The 24,476-nt window shown below is 45.6% G+C and overlaps 1 protein-coding gene across 1 annotated transcript; it reads left to right on the top strand.

Annotated features, from left to right (window-relative positions):
- Positions 1 to 128: 128 nt before the first annotated feature.
- LOC115475437 (AP-5 complex subunit zeta-1-like) lies at positions 129 to 24,301 on the top strand. The gene is made up of 17 exons (XM_030211152.1): positions 129 to 197; positions 278 to 415; positions 2,832 to 3,018; positions 4,416 to 4,557; positions 6,931 to 7,043; positions 7,554 to 7,722; positions 8,218 to 8,358; positions 9,465 to 9,502; positions 9,597 to 9,759; positions 10,045 to 10,223; positions 12,276 to 12,418; positions 12,981 to 13,130; positions 14,214 to 14,328; positions 15,453 to 15,550; positions 16,133 to 16,265; positions 20,383 to 20,597; positions 22,234 to 24,301. Exons 1-17 carry the CDS (start codon positions 157 to 159, stop codon positions 22,502 to 22,504), a joined length of 2,436 nt encoding a protein of 811 aa, XP_030067012.1. The 5' UTR covers positions 129 to 156; the 3' UTR covers positions 22,505 to 24,301.
- The last annotated feature ends 175 nt before the right edge of the window (positions 24,302 to 24,476 follow it).

The following is a 24,476-nucleotide window of genomic DNA, read 5'->3' as shown; positions in this document are numbered from 1 at the left end:
TGCTAGTAGCACCAGTAGCCACGCCCGTGGCCGTCGCGGCTTCTGACGTCAGTAGAGGGGGACGGAAGTAAGTGGCTCAGCTGGCTGCACTGCAGTGTTCGGTCTCGGAGGTTAGATTAGCCGGACGGGAGCAGCTTCTCCGGCGGTCTTCGGGCGATGTTCACAGCGGGAGCGGAAAATTACCTGCGGCAGGCCAGGTGGGAGCGGGAAAGAGCCATCACGGCCCCTTCTTGCTCGCTCTGCGTTGTGTGACCGTCTCTCTCTCTCTCTTCCTTAGGGAGATCCAGGATGAGGAGCTGCAAAAGTTCTGTGTCAGGATCGCGGCTTTCCTTCAGCAGCAGGACCTGGGCAGTGAAACTGTCGATAACCTGCAAAGACTTTACCTCATCGCCTCCGCCACCAAGTATGACAAAAAGTAAGCGAGGGTTGGTGGAGGAGCCGCTGCCTGAAAAGCTCTGATCGGTTCTGCTTTGAGTCATTGACTTTCAGAAACTCGATTTTTAAAAACGTCTAGCAAGTGTTAACGATATGCGAGAGCCAAACTGAAGTGCATTCTTGTCACGGCGTAGCTAGAAGGCATTTTTTAGGTGGGCCAATGGGTATGGTTGGGTGAGCCCACATTTCCTCCCCCCCCCCCCCCCCCCAAACTTTAAAAATTAAATCTTTAGCTAGCAGGGACCCCTAAGCCTTGCTAGCTGAAGATTCAGCAGCCCATGGCAGTCAAAAGTAGTATGCTAACCCACCAACACTAGCATCCCATACATTGCTCTTGTGCAAGAACTAAGCATGTCCACGGTTCTGGCTTCAGTAGCTTTGAGGGCTTCCACTCCTGGCTGCATATTTTGAAGGGTGGCTGCGGGCTGCTGGAGATCTCAAGCCCTTCCATCTGAAGACTTATCAGCTACATGAATGGCATAGACTTGCCAACTTTTTAAACTAGGAAATTCCACCACCTGCCCCACCCCCCGGACCATTCTTTTCAGCAGGCAAACAAATATATACATTGTTGAACACCATTCATATTATGACTCGCAGTTTGGGCAATAATCAAAGCCCTAATCTCTACTGGTATAATGTTATTTTACTTGTTGAGAAGGCTTTCGTTATTATCCTCTAAAAATGTTTAGATTTTTATTTATTTATTCCCGTTTAAGCATCCCACACCTCTTCTCCAATGTAACACATTTCCCAGAGCTCATCATAGACATAATCCTTATCATCCATCTAAACCCCCTCATTATCTTGAAAACACATGTTCTCTGTTCCCATCCACCAGTCTGTCCTCACTAGTCTCCCAGATTAGTTCCCTCTTTCTCCCTCTTCCCCAGCTTAATCTCAGCAGTCTCTCTCACTCTCATTCCAGCTAGTCTCTATCAATCCTCCACTTGCCTCCCCCAGCCAGTCCCCCTCACTCTTCCCACAGCCTTCCCTGCACCAGTTAGTCTCCCTTTCTCTTTAGCCTTTTTGCATATCACACTCATGCTCCACCCAACCCAGTCACATAAATTGCCCTCGATGTCAAGCCTGTTCCCACCCATTTGAGCACATCTTTCCCCTCAGCCTGATCCACCACTGTCTCGCTCCTCTCTATCCCCCCTCTTCAGCCATCTATCTCTCTCTCTGATTTTCTCCCTGACCTAGCCCTACCCTTGTTTAATATAAGCCCAAATATACCACTGTCTAGCCCTTCCCCACCATCAACGTCAAATCTTCTTACCATTTGTTTCTGCTACTCTGAGTTTGTTCCTGCTTTGGGCTGCTGCCCTCAGCTCCCATAGACTATCCCTGCTCCTGCCGCTTCTCCCTACCCCACCAACCTCTTACTTTTTGAAAATAATCTGCTCTGAGCTCAATTGCAATGCCTGCAGCTGAATCAGCTTAAGAAGAGATGTGGAGCCAGGCATGGAGTCTGTGCATGCTCCTCTTCTGAGCCCTGCCCCCTAGCTAGGAATGTGATAACTGTGGGGCTTGCAAGAAGAGCATGCACAGACTGTGAGGTTGTTTTTTAAGCTGATTCAACTGCAGGCACTATACCTGAGTTCAGGGCAGACTGTTTTGGAAAAGTAAGGGACCGGTGGGGTGAGAAGCAGGAAACTCATTTTGCTCTGGAGGCTGGCGATCAGCAGAAAACAGACACTTTCATTGCCAGTTTTCTGGTTCTTCTGGCTTCCGGCCTGAAGAAAACTGGTCAGGCTGGAGCGTGATGCTGCTGAGTGGGCCTGAGGTGAATGTGGATGGATTCAGGTCCACCCGTATATACACCCCTGAAGTTGAGTGTGTTGTGTACTGGAACCATGTGGTACCCAGAAGTATATGGCCTCATATAATTTAGTTATTGAGAAATGATGACAATTTATTTTTCCTTATCCTGATCTATTTCTCTTGGACCATGCAAAATCAAGTGGCCAGCACTCAAATAGTCTATGCACCGATTCTATTGAAGTTGCTGTTTTTTGGCTTAAGACAAGAAAGAAAAAAACCTGATATGTAGGAAAGAGACGACAACGTGGTTATTTAGGCTGCTGCAATAATAACTAGGAATGCAGAGAGGTAAAGAGGGGCGATTGAAGGATGGGGAAATTTTACCTGTATAAGATGGAATTTGTAATTCTCTTTCAATACTGTGCACAGGCATATACGAGTTGTTTCTGACTGGTGTAATTAAACAGCATTTCACTCATCTGAAGAGCTCTCTAAAGCTAGTCTAGTTAAAAAAAAAGTTGTCACCATGTTTGAGGGATTTTTTTGTTTGTTTTTTTTTTAATTAAAAAAAAAAAAACCTGAATGGTTAGACGCTGGTATATGTGTTTTTATGGTTCTTTCCCCTGCAGATTGGAAAGGAAGTTTCTGGAGCATTTGCAGTGTGTGTTGTGTTTGCCAAAGGCCTCACTGCAGGTTCAGGTATTGTGCACAGCCATTTTGAGAGAGGTGTCTCCTAGTGAGCTTGTGACCCTATCATTTGACCAGATTCATGACACAAAGCTACTGAGCTTGGTGTCTTCAATCTTACTGGCACAGGTAAGAATTGAACCCTAACATTTCTTATTTGCTATGTTCATTTGTATTACTCTGAGCAAAGGATAACTTAAAGTAAGTTTAATAGCATCTTTAAAAACTTGCTAATATTTTGGGTAGAAAACAGAAAAGCAGATCAGTAGTAGATATCAATATATATAAAAGGCGAGTGTCGTACTCACTCGCAAATGTGCAGTAGAGACCTTCTCTGCCCCGACCCCGCGTCAATATGTGATGACGGGGCCGAAACAGGGTCTGTACTGCGCATTTGCGAGGGAGGGACACCGCCGTCGCTAACGCTCCCCCCACCCGGATTCGCCGCTGCCACCCGGTCGGGCCCTTGCTCCGCTACTGAAACAGCGAGGGTCCGGGAACACAGCACTGAGCTCTGCTGAGCTGCCGTCGGCCTTCCTTCCTTCTTCTCTGCCTGGGTCCCGCCCTCGACGACGTTACGTCACACGAGGGCGGGACAGGCAGAGAAGAAGAAGGAACTTGGAAGGCCGACGTCGGCTGCTCAGCAGAGCTCAGTGCTGCGTTCCCGGACCCTCGCTGTTTCAGTAGCGGAGCGAGGGCCCGACCGGGTGGAGGGTGGGTGGTGGTGGCGACAGCTCGGGGGGGGGGGGGGGTGAACTCAGAGGGGGAGAGGCAGCGGTGAACTCGGCGGCGCGGGGGGGGGGGCTTTCAACCCCCCCCTTCCTATAATAGCCCGTTTTTACGGGCTCAAAGGCTAGTATATATATATATAGACTTTATTAGTGGTATTGCATACAAGGATATTGCCCGACACAGGCCGTGTTTTGCCCAGCAGGGCTGCGTCAGGGGCTATTAAATGGATTGTCCTGTTGGATGCTTGTGAAACAGTTGTTGTATAGTCCAACAATTGATGTTGATCAGTTAAATCATGAAAAAAACAGTCTTGTGTGTTGGTACATGCGTGCCGTCTGCAGTAAGTAAAGATCGTTCCTCATTTGTAGGATTACGACCCATGCTGTTTTTTTTCATGATTTAAGTGATCAATTGTTGGCATATACAACAACTGTTTCACAAGCATCCTACAGGACAATCCATTCAATAGACCCTAACGCAGCCCTGCTGGCCAAAAAACACGGCCTGTGTTGGGCAATATCCTTGTATTGCAGAACCACTAATAAAGTCTATATATATCTATTACTGATCAGCTTTTCTGTTTTCCACCTTGGCGTTTGCGGATCGTCTGCCTTGCTGTTTCTTGGGACCATAATATTTTGGGTAGACATCCGTACTCTTTTTAAGTAGAGCTTTTAGAAAGAAGGTGGAGAATTTACAGTAATAACCCAGTCAATAATTCTTGTTTGCATTGTACTGAAAGTGTGCATAGAATTGTTCAAGTTGTGTGAATCTGTATATTGTTTTGTACGCAGGGTTGTAATAATAATGCACTAACTATTGGAAATCGTATTGCAAAGATGATGGAAAGTAGACTTCCTGAGGGCCAGAGTTTACGACACCTCCTCCCAGTCCTTTCCAAACTTACCAACGTTTTCCCAGCAAGCCTGAGTGATGGTGAGTGCAGGAGGGGAGGAGAAAGGAACAGCATCCGAGAGATTAGCAAGGGAAGTCTGTCCTGGAGGACCTTTCTTGTGAATTGCAACATGTGCAGTTTTGAGTTTTGCTTTCCATCACCATATGGTCCCATCATACGGATTTGTTAGACAATGGGAATTATGGTCTGCTCATGACATAGGAAGAGTTTAGAGATGAGTCGGCAATAACCAATGTAACCATGACTTTTGATACCCAAACACATTCTCCTTCCTTTAGTACTGCATGTGGTTACTTTATCCACAGGTTCGGTACCACCTCTTTGGAAACAGGCATTAGTTAGACTTACCTTAAAGACGTCCTCGTTGGATCCTTCCTTTCCTGAGACCTATCGTCCTGTTTCTAATCTCCCCTTTGTTTCCATGATTGCAGAAAAAAATATTTTTTGAGCAATTGGTGAACCGTGTTGACTACTCATTCATTTTGTACCCCCCATCAAACTGGATTTCATTTGGTGGGAGTACAGAAGCCACTATTATTGCCCTTGCTAATGAATTGCATTCTTTTTTGGGCAGGGGTGACATTGTACTTCTGGTTTCGTTAGATCGTTCTGCTGCATTCAATTTGATCAGTCATTCTTTATTGTTCACCCGGTTACAGTCTATTGGTATTTCAGGTTTGGTGCTTGTGTGGTTCTCGTCCTACCTATCTGATCATTTATTTACAGTTTCCACTTCTGTACCTTCATTTTTCTGCTTCATTGTGATGTCCCACAAGGTTCCACTTTGTCTCCCCTTTTAATATTTCCATGAGTCGTCTGGCCACTTGTCAATTCAAGACTATAACATAAAGCTATTTTTCTATGCTGACGATATACTCTTACTTTTCCCAGCGTCTCCAGTTTCTCCGGATTTGACCATTTTTCGGTCATGTCTTATAGACCTAGCCAATTAGCTTGCATCACATAATTGGTCGTAAATCCACACAAAACAGCTACCTGTTGGATCACAGGTTTTCATCTCGAATCTTCCGTCACAATTCTTTTTAATCCACCTATTGCAGCTGTGTATTGTTTCCATTATTTGGGTATAATGATTGATTCTCGGTTAAATATTGACAAGCAGGTCGCCCAGGTTCTGAAATGAGGTTTTTATTGGTTACGCCGTCTACGTTCTGTCGGTAAGCTCTTAAGACTTTTCTTCATTTCACACACTTGTTCATGCTTATATAATATCACACACGTTGACTATTGTAATTCTGTTTACATATGTCGCCTACAAACACTCCAAAATTCAGCTGCTCGCTTTCTTTTTGTATTTCAAGCTGTTATGATCTTGTTACTCCGTTTATTTAAAATGGTTGCCCATTACTTTTCACTCTCATTTCAAAATGTAATGTATTACCAGCAGAGTACTTCATTCTGGTTCCCCGTTATATTTGTCGTCTTTAATATTCCCTTTTACACCTACACACAGTCTTCACTTGATGCCCGATGGTTGGTTTTGCCACCACCTAAAAAGGCCTACTACGAGAGCAGCAGGACTTCAGCCCTTTATGCACCTAAATAATGCGAACAGCCTCCCTTCAAAGATCAGATCTGAATTGTCTTTTACTCAAATTTAAGATTTCTTTAAATACTTATTTCTGCCGACTCGCCTATGGCGATATTTCTCTTTGGCACCGGTACAGTTGATCCTCCGTGTGTGGTGATAGTTGTTTCTTTGCTACTCATTACCGTATTTTTCGGACCATAAGACGCACCTAGGTTTTAGAGGAGGGAAATAGGAAAAAAAAATTTTCCTTTTTCCCTCCTCTAAAACCTAGGTGCTCCAGTGCGTCTTGTCCGAGTTCGGGATCGCCCTCCCCTACTTACCTGTGACGCGATGTTCCCTGGTGGTCTAGTGACGTCGGGGCAGGAAAGAGCCCCCTCTTTCCTGCCCAGCGCGTTGCTCTCCGTCCTCCTGACTTGTTCCTGACGGTCTCGGCGAGATTCAAAATGGCCGCCGAGTCAGGAGGACGGAGAGCAACGCGCTGGGCAGGAAAGAGGGGGCTCTTTCCTGCCCCGACGTCACTAGACCACCAGGGAACATCGTAAGTAGGGGAGGGCGATCCCGAACTCGCTACCTTCGGACTATAAGATGCACCCCCCATTTTCCTCCCAAATTTTGTGGGAAAAAAGTGCGTCTTATAGTCCGAAAAATACGGTATTTATGTTGGAATGAATGGCCACTTTCCTCTTTTAGTGCAGTTCTATTTCCTGCTTTTACATGGTAACTTTATATATTTTACTTTGACCTGTATTTTAGAAGTTGGCGGTATATCGAGTTCTTTTTAATAATAATAATTTGCAGAAAGAAACAGTCCTTTAAATTTCTCTGTTTTTCTCTTTCTCAGATCAGACTAATCTAATTAATAAAAAGCTAGTAGACTGGCTGAGGTACGCGAGCATCCATCAAGGAATTGGCCAGCTATCTGGGGGCTTTTTCTCCAGTCCAAGAACCAAGCTGGTAGGTGATTATGTTATTTACTATGGGGTGAATTCTACATGTGCTGCTGAAAAAAAAAAGCGCTATTCAATAAGCCGCATTTAAAGAGTAATGCTTATGCCCGGGACTCGCTCCTAACTTTAGGTGTGGCCAATTGCATCAACTGAAATATGGTACAAATGTAAGCGCGTAAATTAGGTGTGTATCCCCCCTTATTTTATAGCGACGCACGTAAATATTAAGAACGCCCCTGTTCCGCCCATAACACTTCCATTTTCACACCCCTTGATTTTAATTGTTCGTAAAGTTTAGGTGCGTGCGTTCCAATTAAATCTAATTAGTGCCAATTAATGGAGCTAATTGGCTTGTTCAATTAAATTGGGCACTCGCTCACTATTTTTGGCGACTTTTATAGAGTTAAGGGGTTTATGAAAACTCCTAACGAAAACCAGGAGTGTAGATAGTTGTGATGCCGCAGTTCTTGCGTGTGTTCAGGAGGTCACTGCTGTCATTTACTTTTTCCTCTCACAGCCTGGGCCCATCACAGAGGTGGATGGAGCAATTGCCACAGACTTTTTCACAGTGCTGTCCATAGGTCACCGTTACACGGAAGATCAGTGGCTGAACATGCAGGCCTTTTCCATGCTGCGAAAGTGGCTGCTGTGTTACGGGACTGACAGCACCAGCACAGCAAACTCTGGTACGGTAGGAACCTTGTCTGCTAACAGCCACGAGCCCCAACCCCTCCCCCCCACAGTTCATGTCTGCTTTTATTTTGAGTAGGTTGTGTTACAGTTCATTTGACATATGTTGTTGAAAACTGCTTTCCCTCACTTCGCCTGTCCATCTTTTCTTTTCTGCTGGTCACCTGGGTAGAACAGTCTTGTGCCCCGATACTAACGTGTATTTCCATTTACTGCCTTGTGCATGGACACCTTTGAACATAGACCTCCCTTGGTTGGGATTAGGGCTTTTATTTCTGCGTGACATGGTAGCTGAGTAAATCCAACTGGGCAGGAGTAATATAGCAGTGACTTGGTTTTAATAATGCAAATTTTTTGCTTTTCTGCTTCCAAGCGCAGGACACCTCTGCAGCTATTGACAATTGATAGCTGACTTTTTTTTTTTTTAATTAGTGGGAATTCAGGGCTGCAGTAATATATTAGTGTTTCTTGTGTGGTCTCTTGCTTTGCAGATGATAAATCAGAGGTTGATGGTTCAGTCATGTCCATGGTTTCTGCCACATCTACTTCTAGCCGCTTGCTTCCACCGAAGGAACGTCTGCGAGAAAAAGCCTTTGAGTATTGCCAACGGCTCATTGATCAAAGCAACAGGAGTGAGTGCTGAGGGCTGACGGACTGTCTTGTATTGATCCTAGGAAAAGGATAGGAGAGGGGTAGCTTAACTAAGCCTAGAAGTACTGATGGCATCCACTCCCCCATGCAAGAAGGGGAAACTGAAATAAAATTATGAGGTTCTGTTGCCTTCCTCTGACAGGGATATGATATTTCTATGGATCCCTCCCTGGGTGCTTAGTGAGGATTGTTTGAATTCAGAATAACTTTATTGGCATGACAATTTTTATATGTGTTATCAAAAAGCAAGAGGGCAATTTTAAAACCCATTTCCTTGGTTGAACAGTTGTTACCTGTGGAAATGGGCTTATATAATACCACCTGCTCTCTATGCATATAAAGGGACAGGCAGTACCATTCAATGCATTCTTCTGCCTGCTTCATGGGGTGGAGTTTGGAGCTGTGCAAATACTCCTATCCACACAAGTTGGCAGGTACTTTCATTTTGAAAATCTGACACAGTTCACAGAATAAGAAAAGTATGCACAATCATAAAATGTATCCCTAAGGTGAAGTCATTCACTTCTATGTGGTATCTTAGATTTGCAAGAAAGATAAAAGTTAAGTATTATTGCCTTGAGCTTAGGGTGGCCTGCAAGAAGCAATTATGGTTGAAACCCCAAGATCAGGTAAAAGACCAGAGGGAGAGGAGAGTGTATTTGGTGTTGGGCTGCCTAGGGGAATCTGTACCGGCATCCATAGCTGGGCAGATTGTATACATTTACTATGTTACTGTGATATTAAGTTGAAGGCATCTACATTTGATTTGCAACTTAGGGAGCAAAAGCTGTACTACATTCCTTCGCTGGCCCCCACTGCCACTCATAAGCCTGCATACGCTTACTGAGCCGTCCCCCTGCAGCTCCAAAAATTGCTCCTTAATGAGGATCATGTTTTTCTATTTTGAGTATAATTATATATTTGCTATTTGCTGTATATTTGACTGTATGTTTTATGTATTTTATGATTAATGTTTTTTGTACTCCGCCTTGGGGAAAAAAGTAGAATATAAGTAATAAACTAAACCATAAACCATACGCACAAGGAGGGCTGGCCTGTAACCAAACTGCTCTCTCTTTTTCAACAGAGGCTGTAAAGAAATCAGATGCAGATCTACAGAAAGCTGTGAGTACAGGAAATAATGCTGAGGATAAAACCGGGCGGAGGGGATTGGAGGAAGGTGTTTCACGTGCCTCTCTGGCCTTTTTGTGCTTTGCAGTGTCTGATTGAGGCTGTCAGCATCATGGATATTGTGTGCAGACAGGACTGCTCCTACGTGTACCGGGCACTTTCTTTCCTGAAGACTGTACACGTAAGAATCTGCCAGGACCTCACCTTGGCCCCAGCGTTGCTTCCAATTGCCCAGTTCTTCTTAAACCACAGTAAGTGGCTCATTCCTGTCACCTGTTGGGTTTTCATCTGCCAGTGCTAAAGCTTACGATGGTGCTGGTCTCCTTGTGTTTTTTTTGCCGAGAGGGGAGCGCCAGACTGTCGCTCTGCAGCTTATTTTGCTGGGAAGAAAGAAGAGGGTGCGTGTGTTTCCATCCTTGGTTGCTCTACCACATCCTTCTACTGGACAGAGCAGATAATTCCGCATTTTAAAGGGAGATTTGTATTGTAATAATAACTGTTTCACCTTCACTTCCACATGTGCTCTCTTTTTCCAGGTGAGATGGCTGCGGTTGATGCAGAGGCTGTTTACAGGCACTTATTCACCCGCATTCCTGCTGAGCTCTTCTACCAGCCTTTGCTGGCCTTCGAATTTATTCATTTCTGCAGGAATAATGCCAGATTCTTTGTTCAGAATATTGGTCTCTTTAGACGGAGTTTCCCAAACCTCCTGAAGGTAAGCTGAGGTTGATTGTCTTATCATTCTGTTCCGTGCAGTCATGAAGGCCAAATCTGCCAGTGGTGAACAGGGGCGTATCTGCGTGGGGCCACAGGGGCCTGGGCCCCCGCAGATTTCGCCCTGGACCCCCCTACCACAGACCCTCTCCACCTCCCCCTCCCTCCCGCCCGCCACCAACCCGTCGCCGATCTTTGCTGGCGGGGGACCCCAAGCCCCCGCCAGCCGAAGTCCTTTCTTCCGTGCAGGATGCAAGTTGCAACGCTTCCTGTTCTTCTGAGTCTGACGTCCTGCACGTACAACGTGCAGAACGTCAGACTCAGAATTTGGAATTCAGTCTGACGTCCTGCGCGTTGTACGTGCAGGACGTCAGACTCAGAAGAACAGGAAGCGTTGCAACTTGCAGCGGCGCAGCCTGCACGGAAGAGAGGACCTCGGCTGGCGGGGGGTTGGGGTCCCCCGCCAGCAAAGGTAAGTGACAGCAGCGGGGGAGGGTGTCATTGGTGGCGAGGGGGGGGTCCGGAAATGGCGGGGGGGGGGGGGGATCGGTGGCGCCGGGGGGGGGGGGGGGCTAAAATGTGCCCCCTCCCTCTGGCTCTGGCCCCCCCCCTACCGCCCGAGTCCAGATACGCCCCTGGTGGTGAACCTTAGAGCACACTGTTCTTTTACTGCACATGTCTATGATAAATCAGAGGTTGATGGTTCCTAGGCTTCAAGGAATCGCAGTTTCTCTTTTCACCATGGGGTGGGGTCAACATTCATCTGAAGATTTGTCAGCAGAGACTTCCTTAATACATTTGTGGCTTGGCATCAGGAGTGGCGCAAGGCAATCTGCTGCCTGAGATGAGGGATGAGATGGTTGCCTCACCCTCCAAGTCCAGCATCTTTCCCTTTACTCTCTCTCTTTCACCCCTGCCCCACCCCCAAACCCAGCCACAGTCTGGCATCTCCCCTTATCCCTGAGTCTACCTTTCTTTTCTTGTTTTCCAAAAGTCGTCGGCGGCAGTGATTTCCATACACGGTCCTGGCACTGGCTGCTTCTCTGTACTGTGGCCCACCTCTGAGGAAACAGGAAGTTACGGCAGAGAGGCGGGCTGTAGTACAGAGAAGAAGCCAGTTCCGGCGACAAGGCAGTGTAAGGAAATCGTTACCGCCAACGACTTTTGGAAAACAAACAAAAAAAAGAAGGTAGAGTCGGGGAAGGGGGTTGAGAACGGAAGGGGGGAGAGGCTAGACCACAGCCGGTGTAGGGGGTGGAAAGGAGTGATGCTGGCTCGGGAGGAAGAAGGGATGCAAGCAGGCTGAGTGAAAGTGGCACAATGCCGCTCCATGAGGAATGCCACCTGAAACCCTTGCCTTAGTTGGCTTAATGGTAGGGCTGCTGCTGCTTGCCATGGTTCTATTGAGCCAGTGCAAGGTGAAGGTAAAATTAAGTACCGTTAACTGCGGGGATACGGTGAATCCCCTGATCTATAAACCGTTTCTGCTGCTTTTAGGTGCCTTGCAGACCAGAAAAAAAAAATATTGCGAACAGTTTTAATTTGAAAGAGGCCATTTTAACTGAAACAACATCATGTCAAACTAAACATTTGCCCTGTATTCTTGTATAACTTAAACATTAGCAATAATTTGATTCTTGGTTGAATTATATAGAATATACCAGGAAAAGTGAAAGAACACAATAAGGGTGTGGCTTGTGAATATGGGGGATGCTAGTCCCAAAAATACAAACTGTAATAGCAGAACTGGGAGCTTTGCTTGCTCTTTTCCAAGCTATGTTACACATTAAAAACCAACACTGTCGCAGATAGCACCTCCAGGATTCATTTCATCAACAGCTGCGTTCATCCTTAGCCTAACAGCAGTCAGAACACATTTGGAGCCTCTGTGCGCTCCAGAAAGAGAGAACTCCTTTCCAAACCTGTTACCCATAAGTGTTTCAGACACGCTGGAAAATATCCTTTATGCTTTCTAAGCTAGGAACAGAAATTTAAAAGGTTGCTCTAGCCTTCATTTTTGTTTGTAAATCGATTGTCCTGCTTCTCTGCGCAGTTCCTAGCGTGGAACAGCCCAGGCTTAGTCTCGGACTTCGTGGAATTCCTTCCTTCCCTGATTGGGCCGGACACTGTAATTGAGATCTTCCATTCGCTGCTCGACTTGCCATGCTTGGCCGCTGCGCTGGAGCTGCAGCATCGGTGAGATCATTGGTTTTTCAATCTTCTTTAATAACCTTAGAGAAAGGGGCACTTTTAGAGTTTGGCATTTCATAAGAGCATGCATCACTCTGAGTTTTAGCTAGATAATACTTCAGATGGCTGCCTGGTAGGGTCAGCAGGTGGCACTGATAGATGGAGCCTCAGAAACAAGAACATCTCAGCATCTGGTTTTTAGATCGCGTGCCGAGAGGCCTGGAAATTCCAGTGTATGCCTTGTCTTAGTTTTGTAAAGGATGGGTGGACATTAATCCTTCTGGTTGTTTCCCTGGGGTTTGATACTTCATCCCAAGTTTATTCCATTCCTCACTCAGAGAAGTTGAGACTGAAAAAAGAATCGGAGGGGCCCTGGGAAGGGAGATTATAATCAACTAAACAAACACCCCTTTAGGTACTAGGTCCAGTGTACTGCATAAGCCATTAGAGGCATTTGGAACGCATGCATTTGGCTTAAAGCTAATATAGTCACTGGGATATCAGTCCTTGAATAATTCATGTTTCTTCTGTTCAAATACTTCTGTTTTGGCTTCTGTGTTTTTCTTAGTTCTCGGTCTGCTCCTGCATCGGAGAAAGTCCTTATGGAATCTGCTGTGCATCCAGCAAGTTCCATGGAGGCCTTCCGCCACCCACACTACGGCAGCCTGTTTCAGTACCTACTGCGCCGTGAAGCTAGGCCCGGTGACACTGTTGACAGGTATAAAATAGTCTCCGTGATCCTTGGTCAATTTGCCCGAGAGAATTAGGGCAGATTTAACACACTCTCTTTGATATATGAACAAACGATGCATTTTTGTTTTTCTGATACAGTAAAAATGTATTTTATGGCCACACATTCACTGTTTACTTCTGTTCACTACAGGCTGTTTCTGGGTTTATAAAGATGGGACTGGGACCTAGTGCCTTCATATGTCTTAGTGTGGTGTTCACAGTTAGCCTGAACCAGGGGCGTATCTAGACTTCGCCAGTAGGGGGGTCCAGAGCCGAGGTGAGGGGGCACATTTTAGCTGCCACCCCCGCCAGAACCACCTAAAACAACTGTGGCCCAACCAACGACCCTCTCGACCCCCCCCCCCCCCCCCCCGCCCGCTGTCGCCTACCTTTGCAGGTGGGGGACCCCAACCCCCACCAGCTGAAGTTGTCTTCCTTCGTTCGTTTGGTTTCTTCTTTCTGACTTTGACGTCCTGCACGTACACAACGTGCAGAACGTCGGACTCAGAAAGAAGAAACCCAAACGAACAAAGGAAGACGACTTCAGCTGTTGGGGTCCCCCGCCAGCAAAGGACGGCGACGGCAGGTTGGCGGCGGGTGGTGGGGGGGATGCGAGATTCGTCGGTAGGGGGGTCCAGGGCGAAATGTACGGGGGGGCCCTGGCCCCATAGCAGATACGCCCCTGGCCCGAACTTGTGGAAAACAGACCAGGTTGGGCTACATTGTACTACAGGACAGTGCCTCAGTATTGAGAGGGTCCTGACTCTTGTGCTGCTGTCTTGTAGCAGACCACTGGGGTCCAGGATGCTGCAGTGCAGTAATTCAGGCTTGGTATCGCTTGTAGTTAAACTGATATTAATAAAACCACTACCGCTTTCCCTTGCTCATGTTCTAGAACCCTTGCCAATATTAATTCCAGATAGAGTAGCTTTATATATATATATTTTTTTTTAACACAGGGTCTGTCCAGTGCAGCTGGTTATTTACTTCTGGGCTAGCTAGACAAAGGCAGAATGTTTAATATTTTTATGAGAACTAACAGCAATCTATGGGTCTGGTTGCTTCCTAGCAAATTCCATTTGCTTCGCCAGATATTGGGAGATATGGCCGGCTGCCCTCGAGTGATGCAGTGTATCGAAACGGTCCCTGTCCTGTTGCAGCTGTTCTTTAAGGTGGTAGCAGAGGTAAACGTCCAGCTGAATGTTCAGGCATGGGGGTGGGTACCTCTTCCATACTGTGGCCCTGCTGGGACGATGAATAGGGAAAGGAAGAAATAAAGAAAGCCACTTAACCCTCCATTGCCCCATGTAAGCCGCATTGAGCCTGCCATGAGTGGGAAAGCGCAGGGTACAAATGTAACAAAAATAAAATAGATACTATTGGAGATTCTACATGGAATGTTGCTACTATTGGAGATTCTACATGGAATGTTGCTATTCCACTAGCAACATTCCATGTAGAAGGCTGCGCAGGCTTCTGTTTCTGTGAGTCTGACGTGCAGGACGTCAGACTCACAGAAGCAGAAGCCTGCGTGGCCAAATTGGTGATCTGCAAGGGCCGACTACTACATGGAATGTTGCTAGTATTGGAGATTCTACATGGAATGTTGCTACATTCCATGTAGAAGGCTGCGCAGGCTTCTGTTTCTGTGAGTCTGACGTCCTGCATGTATGTGCAGGACGTCAGACTCACAGAAGCAGAAGCCTGCGCGGCCACATTGGTTGCAGGATGTCAGACTCACAGAAGCAGAAGCCTGCGCGGCCACACTGCTGATCTGCAAGGGCCGACTTCTACATGGAATGTTGCTAGTGGAATAGCAACATTCCATGTAGAATCTCAAATAGTAGCAACAGTGGAGGAGTGGCCTAGTGGTTAGGGTGGTGGACTTTGGTCCTGGGGAACTGAGGAACTGAGTTCGATTCCCACTTCAGGCACAGGCAGCTCCTTGTGACTCTGGGCAAGTCACTTAACCCTCCATTGCCCCATGTAAGCCGCATTTAGCCTGCCATGAGTGGGACAGCGCGGGGTACAAATGTGACAAAAATAAAAAAAAGTGCAGTTCTTCTGTTTTACAGCTCCCCAGATGTGCTGCAAGAGATTAGTTAAAACCACTTGTTGGAGCAGTTAAAATTTCTCCGTCGTCCTGCTTTGGGCCAGAATGTTTTTAGTGGCTGGGATGACCATAACTAATTGTGAAGAGTACACTGTACCTTTAACATTGGCTTAGTGTCCCAGTTCTGTTAGTATTCATGCACAGCCTCAGCATCTGAGAGAGGACTAGTTACCACTGACGAAGATATGACTTCAGTTTGCAGATGGCGTTCTGATAAACCAGCTGGTGTTGGTGCTGTTGGACAGGAGCAGCCAGCTGTACAGTGTACCCAAGTTCCAGACTGATGTGCATAGGTAAGCTGGAGGGCTGCTAATACTTTGCAGAAAGAAGGATTGTGTTGCTTTGGGGACATGCGGAAGCTCCTGGTGTTAGTCTCCATGTGACCAGAACGGCAACGTCCACTTGCACATAGACACACACCACTGTGCGTTCCCAATTTTAAATGGACCATTGGTCTGACCAAGTATGGCTACTCTTATGTATTCCAGGACCGGACTTGGGAAACATTGGAATACAGCACTGGTTCTCAACCCAGTCTTCAGAAATCACCTGGTCAAGTTGGGTTTTCAGGATATCCATAATGAATATGCATGAGAAAGTTGCATGCACTGCCTTCTTGGTATGGAAAGCTCTCATGGTATATTCACTGTGAATATCCTGAAAACCTTACTAGCTAGGTGGTTCCTGAGGACTAGGTCAAAAACCACTGGCCACTATCAGGGCTCCCCCTGCTGGTTACATGTGGTGGGGCATAAGCCCTTTCTCCATTTACCTAGCAGAAAGGCTTTACATTGCAAGAGAACGCTGTCGTAGCTTATTTATATCAACAGATATTCTCATGACTACCACCCTGTTCCACCCATCTTTTTTGGCAGAGTGATGAGCTCCCAGCTGCTGAGTTTATGTAAACTGCACCCTTCTGTGATAGTGGAACAATCCAAGGAGTTGTTGGAGTTTTCTGGAACTGTTACCAATATTCAGAATAAGGAAACTTTCTTCACCTATGTGGTAAGGATGGGGTCTAACCCTGAGACAGAGCAGCAGCTGTCAAAGGCAACCTTTTGGTTATCAGAATTTTTTTGTTGTTCTTTTGTGCAGTAACTTTGTTTTCCAACTCTGCAGGAGGTTAAGTATATTCTCTTTGTGGTTCTAACAATAAAATCAAGAAGGGCATTCAAAGCAGAACTGGAAAAAGAATACAAAGTTTAATGTCGGCAATGATGGGACAGCTTGGGAAGAGAGAGGCCCGTAGACAGTCCTCAAACAGGGCAGACCAAGATCAAAGAATAACATTATTATTATTAAAACAAATACCCGACATGGCCACATTTCGCCTTCCAGAGGCTTTGTCAGGGGCTGCACTTTCCACTGAAAGAATGCATATAATCATAAAAATCATACATCACATATAACAACCATACAAGTAGTTAAATCTGAATAAAAAAACAATATAAAAGCTAATATAATAATGGATTCTAAACATATAAATGCATTATGCTCCATAGAAAACACACAATTCAACAATCAAAATAAGTTAGTATAAATGAAAGCAAATATTCAAACAAGCCTACAAAGTCTCGGACCTAACCCACACCACAAACAATACCCACACTCCAATCCTTTCCCCACATCGCATACTATTTTGTTATCTCCATAATACTTTGTATTATCTCTGTGATACTATGTACCATACTTTGTAAGCCGCACTGAACCTGCTATTGAGTGGGAAAGAGCGGGGTATAAATGCCACAAATAAAAATAAATATGAAATATTAGCTAAAACAACTTTGTAAAAAAGCTTAAAAGGGACACATAGCTATTAGGGTCCCAAAGGACACATGCGCCTAATAGCAATAAATGAAAAAGCCAACAGCAGCAAAGTCTCAATGCCTAAAAACCACCAAGAATATAATAACATCAACTGTAAATCAAAAAATATAACCAATACACATTAGCCAGTGCTAAAAAAACAACAACAACAAGGAACAGTACTCAACAAGAGCAAGTGCTCAGACACACAGGGCTCCTCCTCCTTGTATCCCATGAAAACGTTCTAGTCAAGCTTATATGCAGTGTGCCAGAGGTCAAAGGTGTCACTTGGTGATCACTTAAAAAAAAAAACCCTCAAAAGGCTAATAAGGACCAAACTACTGCTGAACTAATAATATAGAAAAAATAAAAACTGGTGTAAAGCTTAATAGGAAGCAGGGGCGTATCTGGACTCCGGCGGTAGGGGGGGGCCAGAGGGAGGGGGCACATTTTAGCCCCCCCCCCCCCCCCCCCCCACCAATGACTCTCTCCACCCCCCTCCCGCCGTCAACCCTCTCCTGCTGCCGTTGCTTACCTTTGCTGGCGGGGGACCCCAACCCCCGCCCGCCGACCCGAGGTCTTTAAAGTTCTTCATCCTCCGTGGCCGTGCTGCTGTTGAAAGCTGTTGAATCCAGTTCGGAGTCTGACGTCGCAGCACGTTGTACGTGCAGGAGCGTCCTGCAAGTACAACGTGCTGCGACGTCAGACTTCGAACTGGATTCAACAGCTTTCAACAGCAGCACGGCCACGGAGGATGAAGAGGAAATTTAAAGACCACGGGTCGGCTGGCGGGGGTTGGGGTCCCCCACCAGCTGAAGAAATATTTTTAGAGGCAGGTGGAAGCGGACCTCAGCTGGCGGGGGTTGGGGTCCCCCGCCAGCAAAGGTAAGCAACGGCAGCGGGGGAGGGTTGACGGCGGTAGGAGGTCCAGGGCGAAATCTGCAGGGACCCAGGCCCCTGTGGCCCCACGCAGATACGCCCCTGATAGGAAGATTGTGCATATGCAAAAAAATCATCTAAATACTTCAAACATAACATCATAGCAATAATAAATATCAATACATGATCTTCCTAGAGCAAGTCTAACTGTTTTCATGGGATACAAGGAGGAGGAGCCCTGTGTGTTTGAGCATGTGCTTCTGTTAAGTACCGTTCCTTGGGTTTTTTTTTGAGCACTGGCTAATGTGTATTAGTTGTATTTTTTGGTTTAGAGTTGACGTTATTATATTTTTGGTTGTTTTTAGTCATTGAGACTTTGCTGCTGTTCGCTTTTTCTTTTACTGCTATTAGGCGCATGTGCCCTTTGGGACCCTAATAGGTTTGTAGCCCTTTTAAGCTTTTTTAGAAATTGTTTTAGCTAATATTCCATATTTATGTTTTCATTTATACTAACTTATTTTGATTGTTGAATTGTGTATACTGTGAAGCATAATGCATTTATATGTTTAGAATGCATTATTTTTATATTGGTTTTTATTCAGATTTGACTAACTTATAGGATTTTATATATAAAAGATGTATGATTTTTATACTGTTTGTAATTTCAGCTTCTGGAAGGTGAAATGTGGTCACATCTGGGTATTTGTTTTAATAAATATTGTTACTTTTTTTTTTAACTTGGTCTGCCCTGTTTGAGAAGAGAGGCTAACTGAATTTTAGCTTTGGCTTTGGCACCAAAATTAGCCTAAAAGTCATATTTGGTCTTGTTTTGGCTGGAACTCAATCTGTACCTATAGTGTGCGCTCCCCCCCCCCCCCCCCCCCTCCTCCAAGCAGTAAGGTTCATTGCTGCCCTTCCCCCCAAGCCTACCTTAGAGTCCCTGTGGGTCTAGAGGCTGGTTGGGGGTAAGAGCAATCTCCAGTTACTCCTGTCCCTGCTGTCTCTGCCATCAAAGTGGCTGCTGAGACCTTTAGTAGCTGGAATAAACTTCCTGAGCCCCTACGTCTTGCCCCATCCTTGGCCACCTTTAAATCTAGACTGAAAGCCCACCTCTTTAACATTGCTTTTGACTCGTAACCACTCGCCTCCACCTACCCTCCTCTCTTCCTTCCCGTTCACATTAATTGATTTGATTTGCTTACTTTATTTATTTTTTGTCTATTAGATTGTAAGCTCTTTGAGCAGGGATTGTCTTTCTTCTATGTTTGTGCAGCGCTGCGTAAGCCTTGTAGCGCTATAGAAATGCTAAATAGTAGTAGTAGTCTCTTGAGATTGGAGCCAGCCTGGGCAGGAGTGACTGGGGATCGCTCCTGCCCCAACTAGCCACTAAGGTAGGGCTGGGGTGGGAGCTAGCTGTACCCAGGGGAGGAGGAGACTGCTATGGTGTGGGTGGGTGGGACGGCTTTCGGCTTCAGTTTAATTCAAAACCGAGGGCAAATTTTAGTTGCAGATTTAGTTTGGCCAAAATTAAGGTGAAAAAAAAAAAGATTTTTGTCAACCTCTATTGCTGGATAGTAATTCAAAGCACATGCATGGGGGGAACAGTGTTATGTGCCATCTAAACAGGAAATGTGAGGCTACCCTGTGACGTCTGGGAAATATCCTCAGGGCATGGCTTTTGGTAGAGTTTCTTACCTCGGTACAGGAGTGTGGTAGCCGTGTTAGTCCACTCTTAAGGTTATCAATAGAAATCAAACAAAATAAAACATGGATTGGATTAAATGATTGAATATTTTAACACCCAAAAGAAAGGACTTAACAAGGATCTGGGGTTCCTAGCCCATTATAAACCATAAAGCTGTATCTCTCTGTTGATCACCCTCCCCTCACCTATCCAGACCCATCCTGTTAGAATATCAATGATATGCTTTGATGTCCCCATGCATACCTCCTACCCACCCCCACCCTCCCACCCTGTCAGACTGTCATAGTAATGCTTTGATGTTTCTCTTATATATACTGCTAACACATTTGCTTATTTCCGATCTGACGAAGAAGGGCAACCTTCGAAAGCTAATCAAGAAATGTATTAAGTTATGTCCAATAAAAAAAGGTATCATCTTATTTTCTTTTCCATGTTTTATTTTGTTTGATTTCTATTGATTACCTCGGTACAGGAACAGAATACAGTAGTTGGGGACTTGCATTAGCAGTAATTTTAATCAGTGCAGTGAGCTTGTCTTCTGCTAGTAGAGAGAATCCTGGCTTAGGAGGGGGCGGTACCAGCTGATTTATCATTGTGGTGTTGGACTGTGACATGCCACAATAAACATAAACTTGACCTAGCCTTTAGATTCAGAGCCAGATTGTGGCTTTATTGCTTCACTTGCATTTAGCTTCTTTCTCTTGCTCAGTTGTACCATTTATTCCTTTCCAGGTGTGGGCCATTGGCGAATACCTGTCAGTTTCATATGATAAAAGGTGCACCGTGGACCAGATCAACAAGTTCTTTGAAGTCCTGGAAGCGCTGCTGTTTGAAATCACACAATTGCGCTCTTCAGCCGGCGTTCCCAAGTGTTCTCCGAGACTCATTACTGTCCTTATGACAACACTGACCAAGCTGGCATCTCGCAGCCAGGACCTTATACCCAGGTATCATACCACAAGTAGAGAGGGGGCAGTCTATGAACAACAAACCTGAGTTGAGAGCGGTCACCACAGGATTGTTCAATCAAATAATTAGTTATTGTGTGGAACTGTGCAGATCACGTGATCATTGTCAGCAGGATCTGCGATACCGAAAGATTAATTTTATTTAGTGGTGGACAGTATTTCTCTCTCCTCCAGTCTCCGTTCTTCCGAGCAGGACTGGCGGGTATAGAAATACTTGTAGGAAATCTGACAGGACTGTGAACGCAGGTCTCTCCCAAGAGGCAGGGCAGAAGCTCTGAGTTGTTGTGGAGGTTTTACTCCAGACAGGTGTATGAGTTTCGGGGGGGGGGGGGGGGGGGGGGGGGGGAGAGCGAGAGCAGGGCTATAGTGTAGGTCATTTCATCACCCTGTTACAGTTTGGAGATTATTTAAAACTAGGAATAAATGCCCGTTTCTGAGGGCAATGAAACGGGCGCTAGCAAGGGGCCCCCTCCCTCCGAGCTACTTGCCTTGTTCGGTGTTGGCGTCGCTGTGTGTGGGTAGGGTTTTGGTTTTTTTTTTTGTTTGCTGCGCCTCCGTTGGCCGTGCCTGTGGCGTTTCGGTTTCGGGCCTCGAGTGTCATAGCTCCGCCCTCGACGTTATGACGTTTTGACGCGAGGGCGGTGCAGACACTCCAGGGCACACCGGATATCTCGGGCGCCTCAACTTCCGTGGAGGCTTCAGAACGTTGGGGTTGCCTTTTATATATATAGATTTCTTACATAAAGCTGTAGACCACCCCAGTAAGCATAAACGTCAGAGCTGCCAAACTGTATGGCAAAAAGTTTAATATAAAATGTTAGAAGGGTGAGCAGGCTACAGGTTTTGTGATTAACTAGAAGTGCAAGCACTCGCACAACTGAGTCTGTCTGGTAGTTTGTTCTGGGGCGCTTACAAGTCCTGATAAATGGGGCAGTGACCACACTAATAGCGCTAGGTATTTTATTTTTCATTTTATTAGGAACCATGAATAAACACGCAATATAAACAAAGCAGTTTCCATTTTCACAGTCTTAACTCCTCCCCCCCCCCCTCCCTTGTTCATAAATGCCAAACCTTCAGACCTGGTGTACTGTTATCCAAGTCTTGGAATAGGCAGAAAGCTGTAAATACTGCTGGCTATTTATTTCAGGGAAAAGGCGGGTGCTGGAGGAACTAATTGAGGATCCTGCTTGCTCAGACAGTGGCGTATAGAGAAATATCATGGAAAAGACTGGCCTGGGTGAAGAGAATGTCTTCGATGGCTATAGTCTGTAGTTGGCAATAGAATAACTATATGGATGGGGTAGCTAAAATGGAGTGGAGGAGTAACCTAGTGGTTAGTGCAGCAGACTCTGATCCTGGGGAACTGGGTTCGAGTCCCACTGCAGCTCCTTTTGACTCTGGGCAAGTCACTTAACCCTCCATTGCCCCAGGTACAAATATATACTAGGTAAACTGCTTTGAATGTAGTTACAGAAAGGCAGTATATCAAGCCCCATTCCCTGCTGTTATTTGGTGTGTTACTTGCGAAAAATGCACTGGTTCTTAGCCTGACCTCAAAACCCCCAATTCCTTTTGAGGTAGCAGCTCTGTGAGACGTCTCTTATCTTTGCAGAGTGTTACTCTATCTGTCCAAGATGAGGTCCTGTGTGCAGAGTTCTGCAATGATCTCGATGTACGGTGAGGAAGACAGCGAGGAAGTCCTCATCCGAGCAGCTGAACTAATGAACCTGTTGAAAATGCCTAACGTTGCCCAGTTTGTATTGAGCCCATCAGCTGAAGTCAACAATGTGCGATATCATCGGGATGCCAACGTCTCCCTGCCTCTTGCTATGAGAACCGTCACTCAGCTTTTACAGAAGGACTCTGGCTTTGGACCGGGATGAAAGCGCTAGATAATTCTGATTGACACCCATGGGGCAAGAGTGACTTTCTACACGAAGTTGAGGGTGTGCATTCAGTGTCAAGATACTGAGATCTCAAGGCACTCTTGATTAATGAAAATAATTATATACAAGAGAAGGGTAACCATGCTCTAAAAACAATCTCGTATTCCAAAGAACATCCATGGCATTTGGCACTGCTCGAAACTTGAACCGTTTAGAGTCTCTCTTAAACTTCCCTGTCCTACCCCTCTCTTCCTCTGTCCTGAGTTCAGCATCTCTTCCTTTCATGTGGTGATGCTAAGTGACTTGCAGTTTAGTCAGTGGGCCTTGAAGGCATTTTAAGATGAGATCGTTGACAGGAATATTCTGCAGGGGGAAGGTGGGGTCTTGGCTATCTCAAGTGGACTTGGAAATTGTGATTTAAGTGTGGCAATGAGGGTTGTTTAATAAATTTAGCTGAGGAGCTGCCCGAAGGGCCAGTGGCTGAAGCACTGTGTGCCCCAGGTTTGCTGCTCCGTTCTAGGACAGAGCAGCTGAAGGTCTTTCAGCAGATGGTATAGCTGGAGCAAAGTTGATGAATTGTAGCTTTATTGCTCAAATCCCTGCTGTCTCTCCTGTTTTCAACTGACATTTAATACAGTTTCTATTAAAGCAAGAGTTTTGTTAAACAAAAGTTTAATCCAGTTATTTTTCATAATGAGAACAGACTTATGCACATTAACATATCTGCATTAGTTAGTATAGTTCTGAATTATATACATAAGATATACAGTATTAACATTCATTTAAAAATGGGATAAGGAAACAAAGTAGTGTATGAAGGCCTTTTTTTTTTGGTCAGTGATACATGTACTTGTGCAAAGTAACTAACCTGTTTCTTCATATAATTGTGGAAAGTAACTAACCAGTTTCTTCAATCTATGAATTACCTCTTGGTTTATAGGAATAACAGAAAGTGTTTCCCAGCCCTAACATTCTTTGAGGGTGGGATGGTGTCACAAGTTCACATTGGTGTAGAATTTATGTAATAACCCTTTCTACTAAAAAAGTGAAACCTGATCAATATTAATGATTGCACAAAATTAGATTAATCTTAGCATATCACATTCAACTGTAAAATCTTCCTTTAGGGGTGCCAAAACTGCAATCCTGGAGAGCCAGTCAGATGTTTTTTTCAGGTTGAGCGAGATTTGCATGTACTACGTCCACGATCCCAACAATTCTATAAACGGTGACTAAAGTTGCACGTGTGAATCAGGGCACGCAGCCGATTTGCTGCTAACAACCAATTGTTGGTGTTAATTGGCCTTAATTAGGATTTATGTGCACATCGTATTCTATAACGATCTGCACCTACATTTTTTGGGAACGTTCTAAAACCTTACATGTGTAAATATAGAATTTAGCCGAACAGCTCCCAATTTAGGCGCCTTCATAATTGCCAGAGCACGGAGTCTTTATAGAATAGTGCTCAGTGCGTAAAACGTTTCTGGCACCACTTATAGAATTCACCCCTATACGCAAATATAGCAGACTGGTTTGTTCCTTTCAGGAATGCAGCTCTGCCCTACAGACCTTGAAGGTGGATAACTCCTAAGCAGCTGTATGTTCAGCCAGAGCTGCAGCATTGCCTAGATCCAGCCACTAGGTGGCAGAGGATTCAAGTTGGTTTGCTGAGGCAGTGAAGTTGTCTATGTATATTAATTCCAGTTTCAAGTCACACGCCATGGCTTTACTACTTGTGTGCAGTGGCGTAGCTACGTGGGGGCCTGGGCCCTCGTAGATTTGTCCCTGGACCCCCCCTGCCGCCAACCCTCCCCCACTGTCAGCTACCTTTGCTGGCGGGGGACCCCAACCCCCTCCAGCCAAGGTCCTTTTCTTCCGATGCAAGTCTTCGTTCTGTTTCTGTGAGAACGAAGCCTTGCACCAGAAGAAGAGGACCTCGGCTGGCGGGGATTGGGGGTCCCCTGCC

Source organism: Microcaecilia unicolor, chromosome 8, assembly GCF_901765095.1.
Source record: "Microcaecilia unicolor chromosome 8, aMicUni1.1, whole genome shotgun sequence".
NCBI classification, from domain to species: Eukaryota; Metazoa; Chordata; class Amphibia; order Gymnophiona; family Siphonopidae; genus Microcaecilia; species Microcaecilia unicolor.
This window is presented reverse-complemented; position numbering and strand designations above follow the sequence as displayed.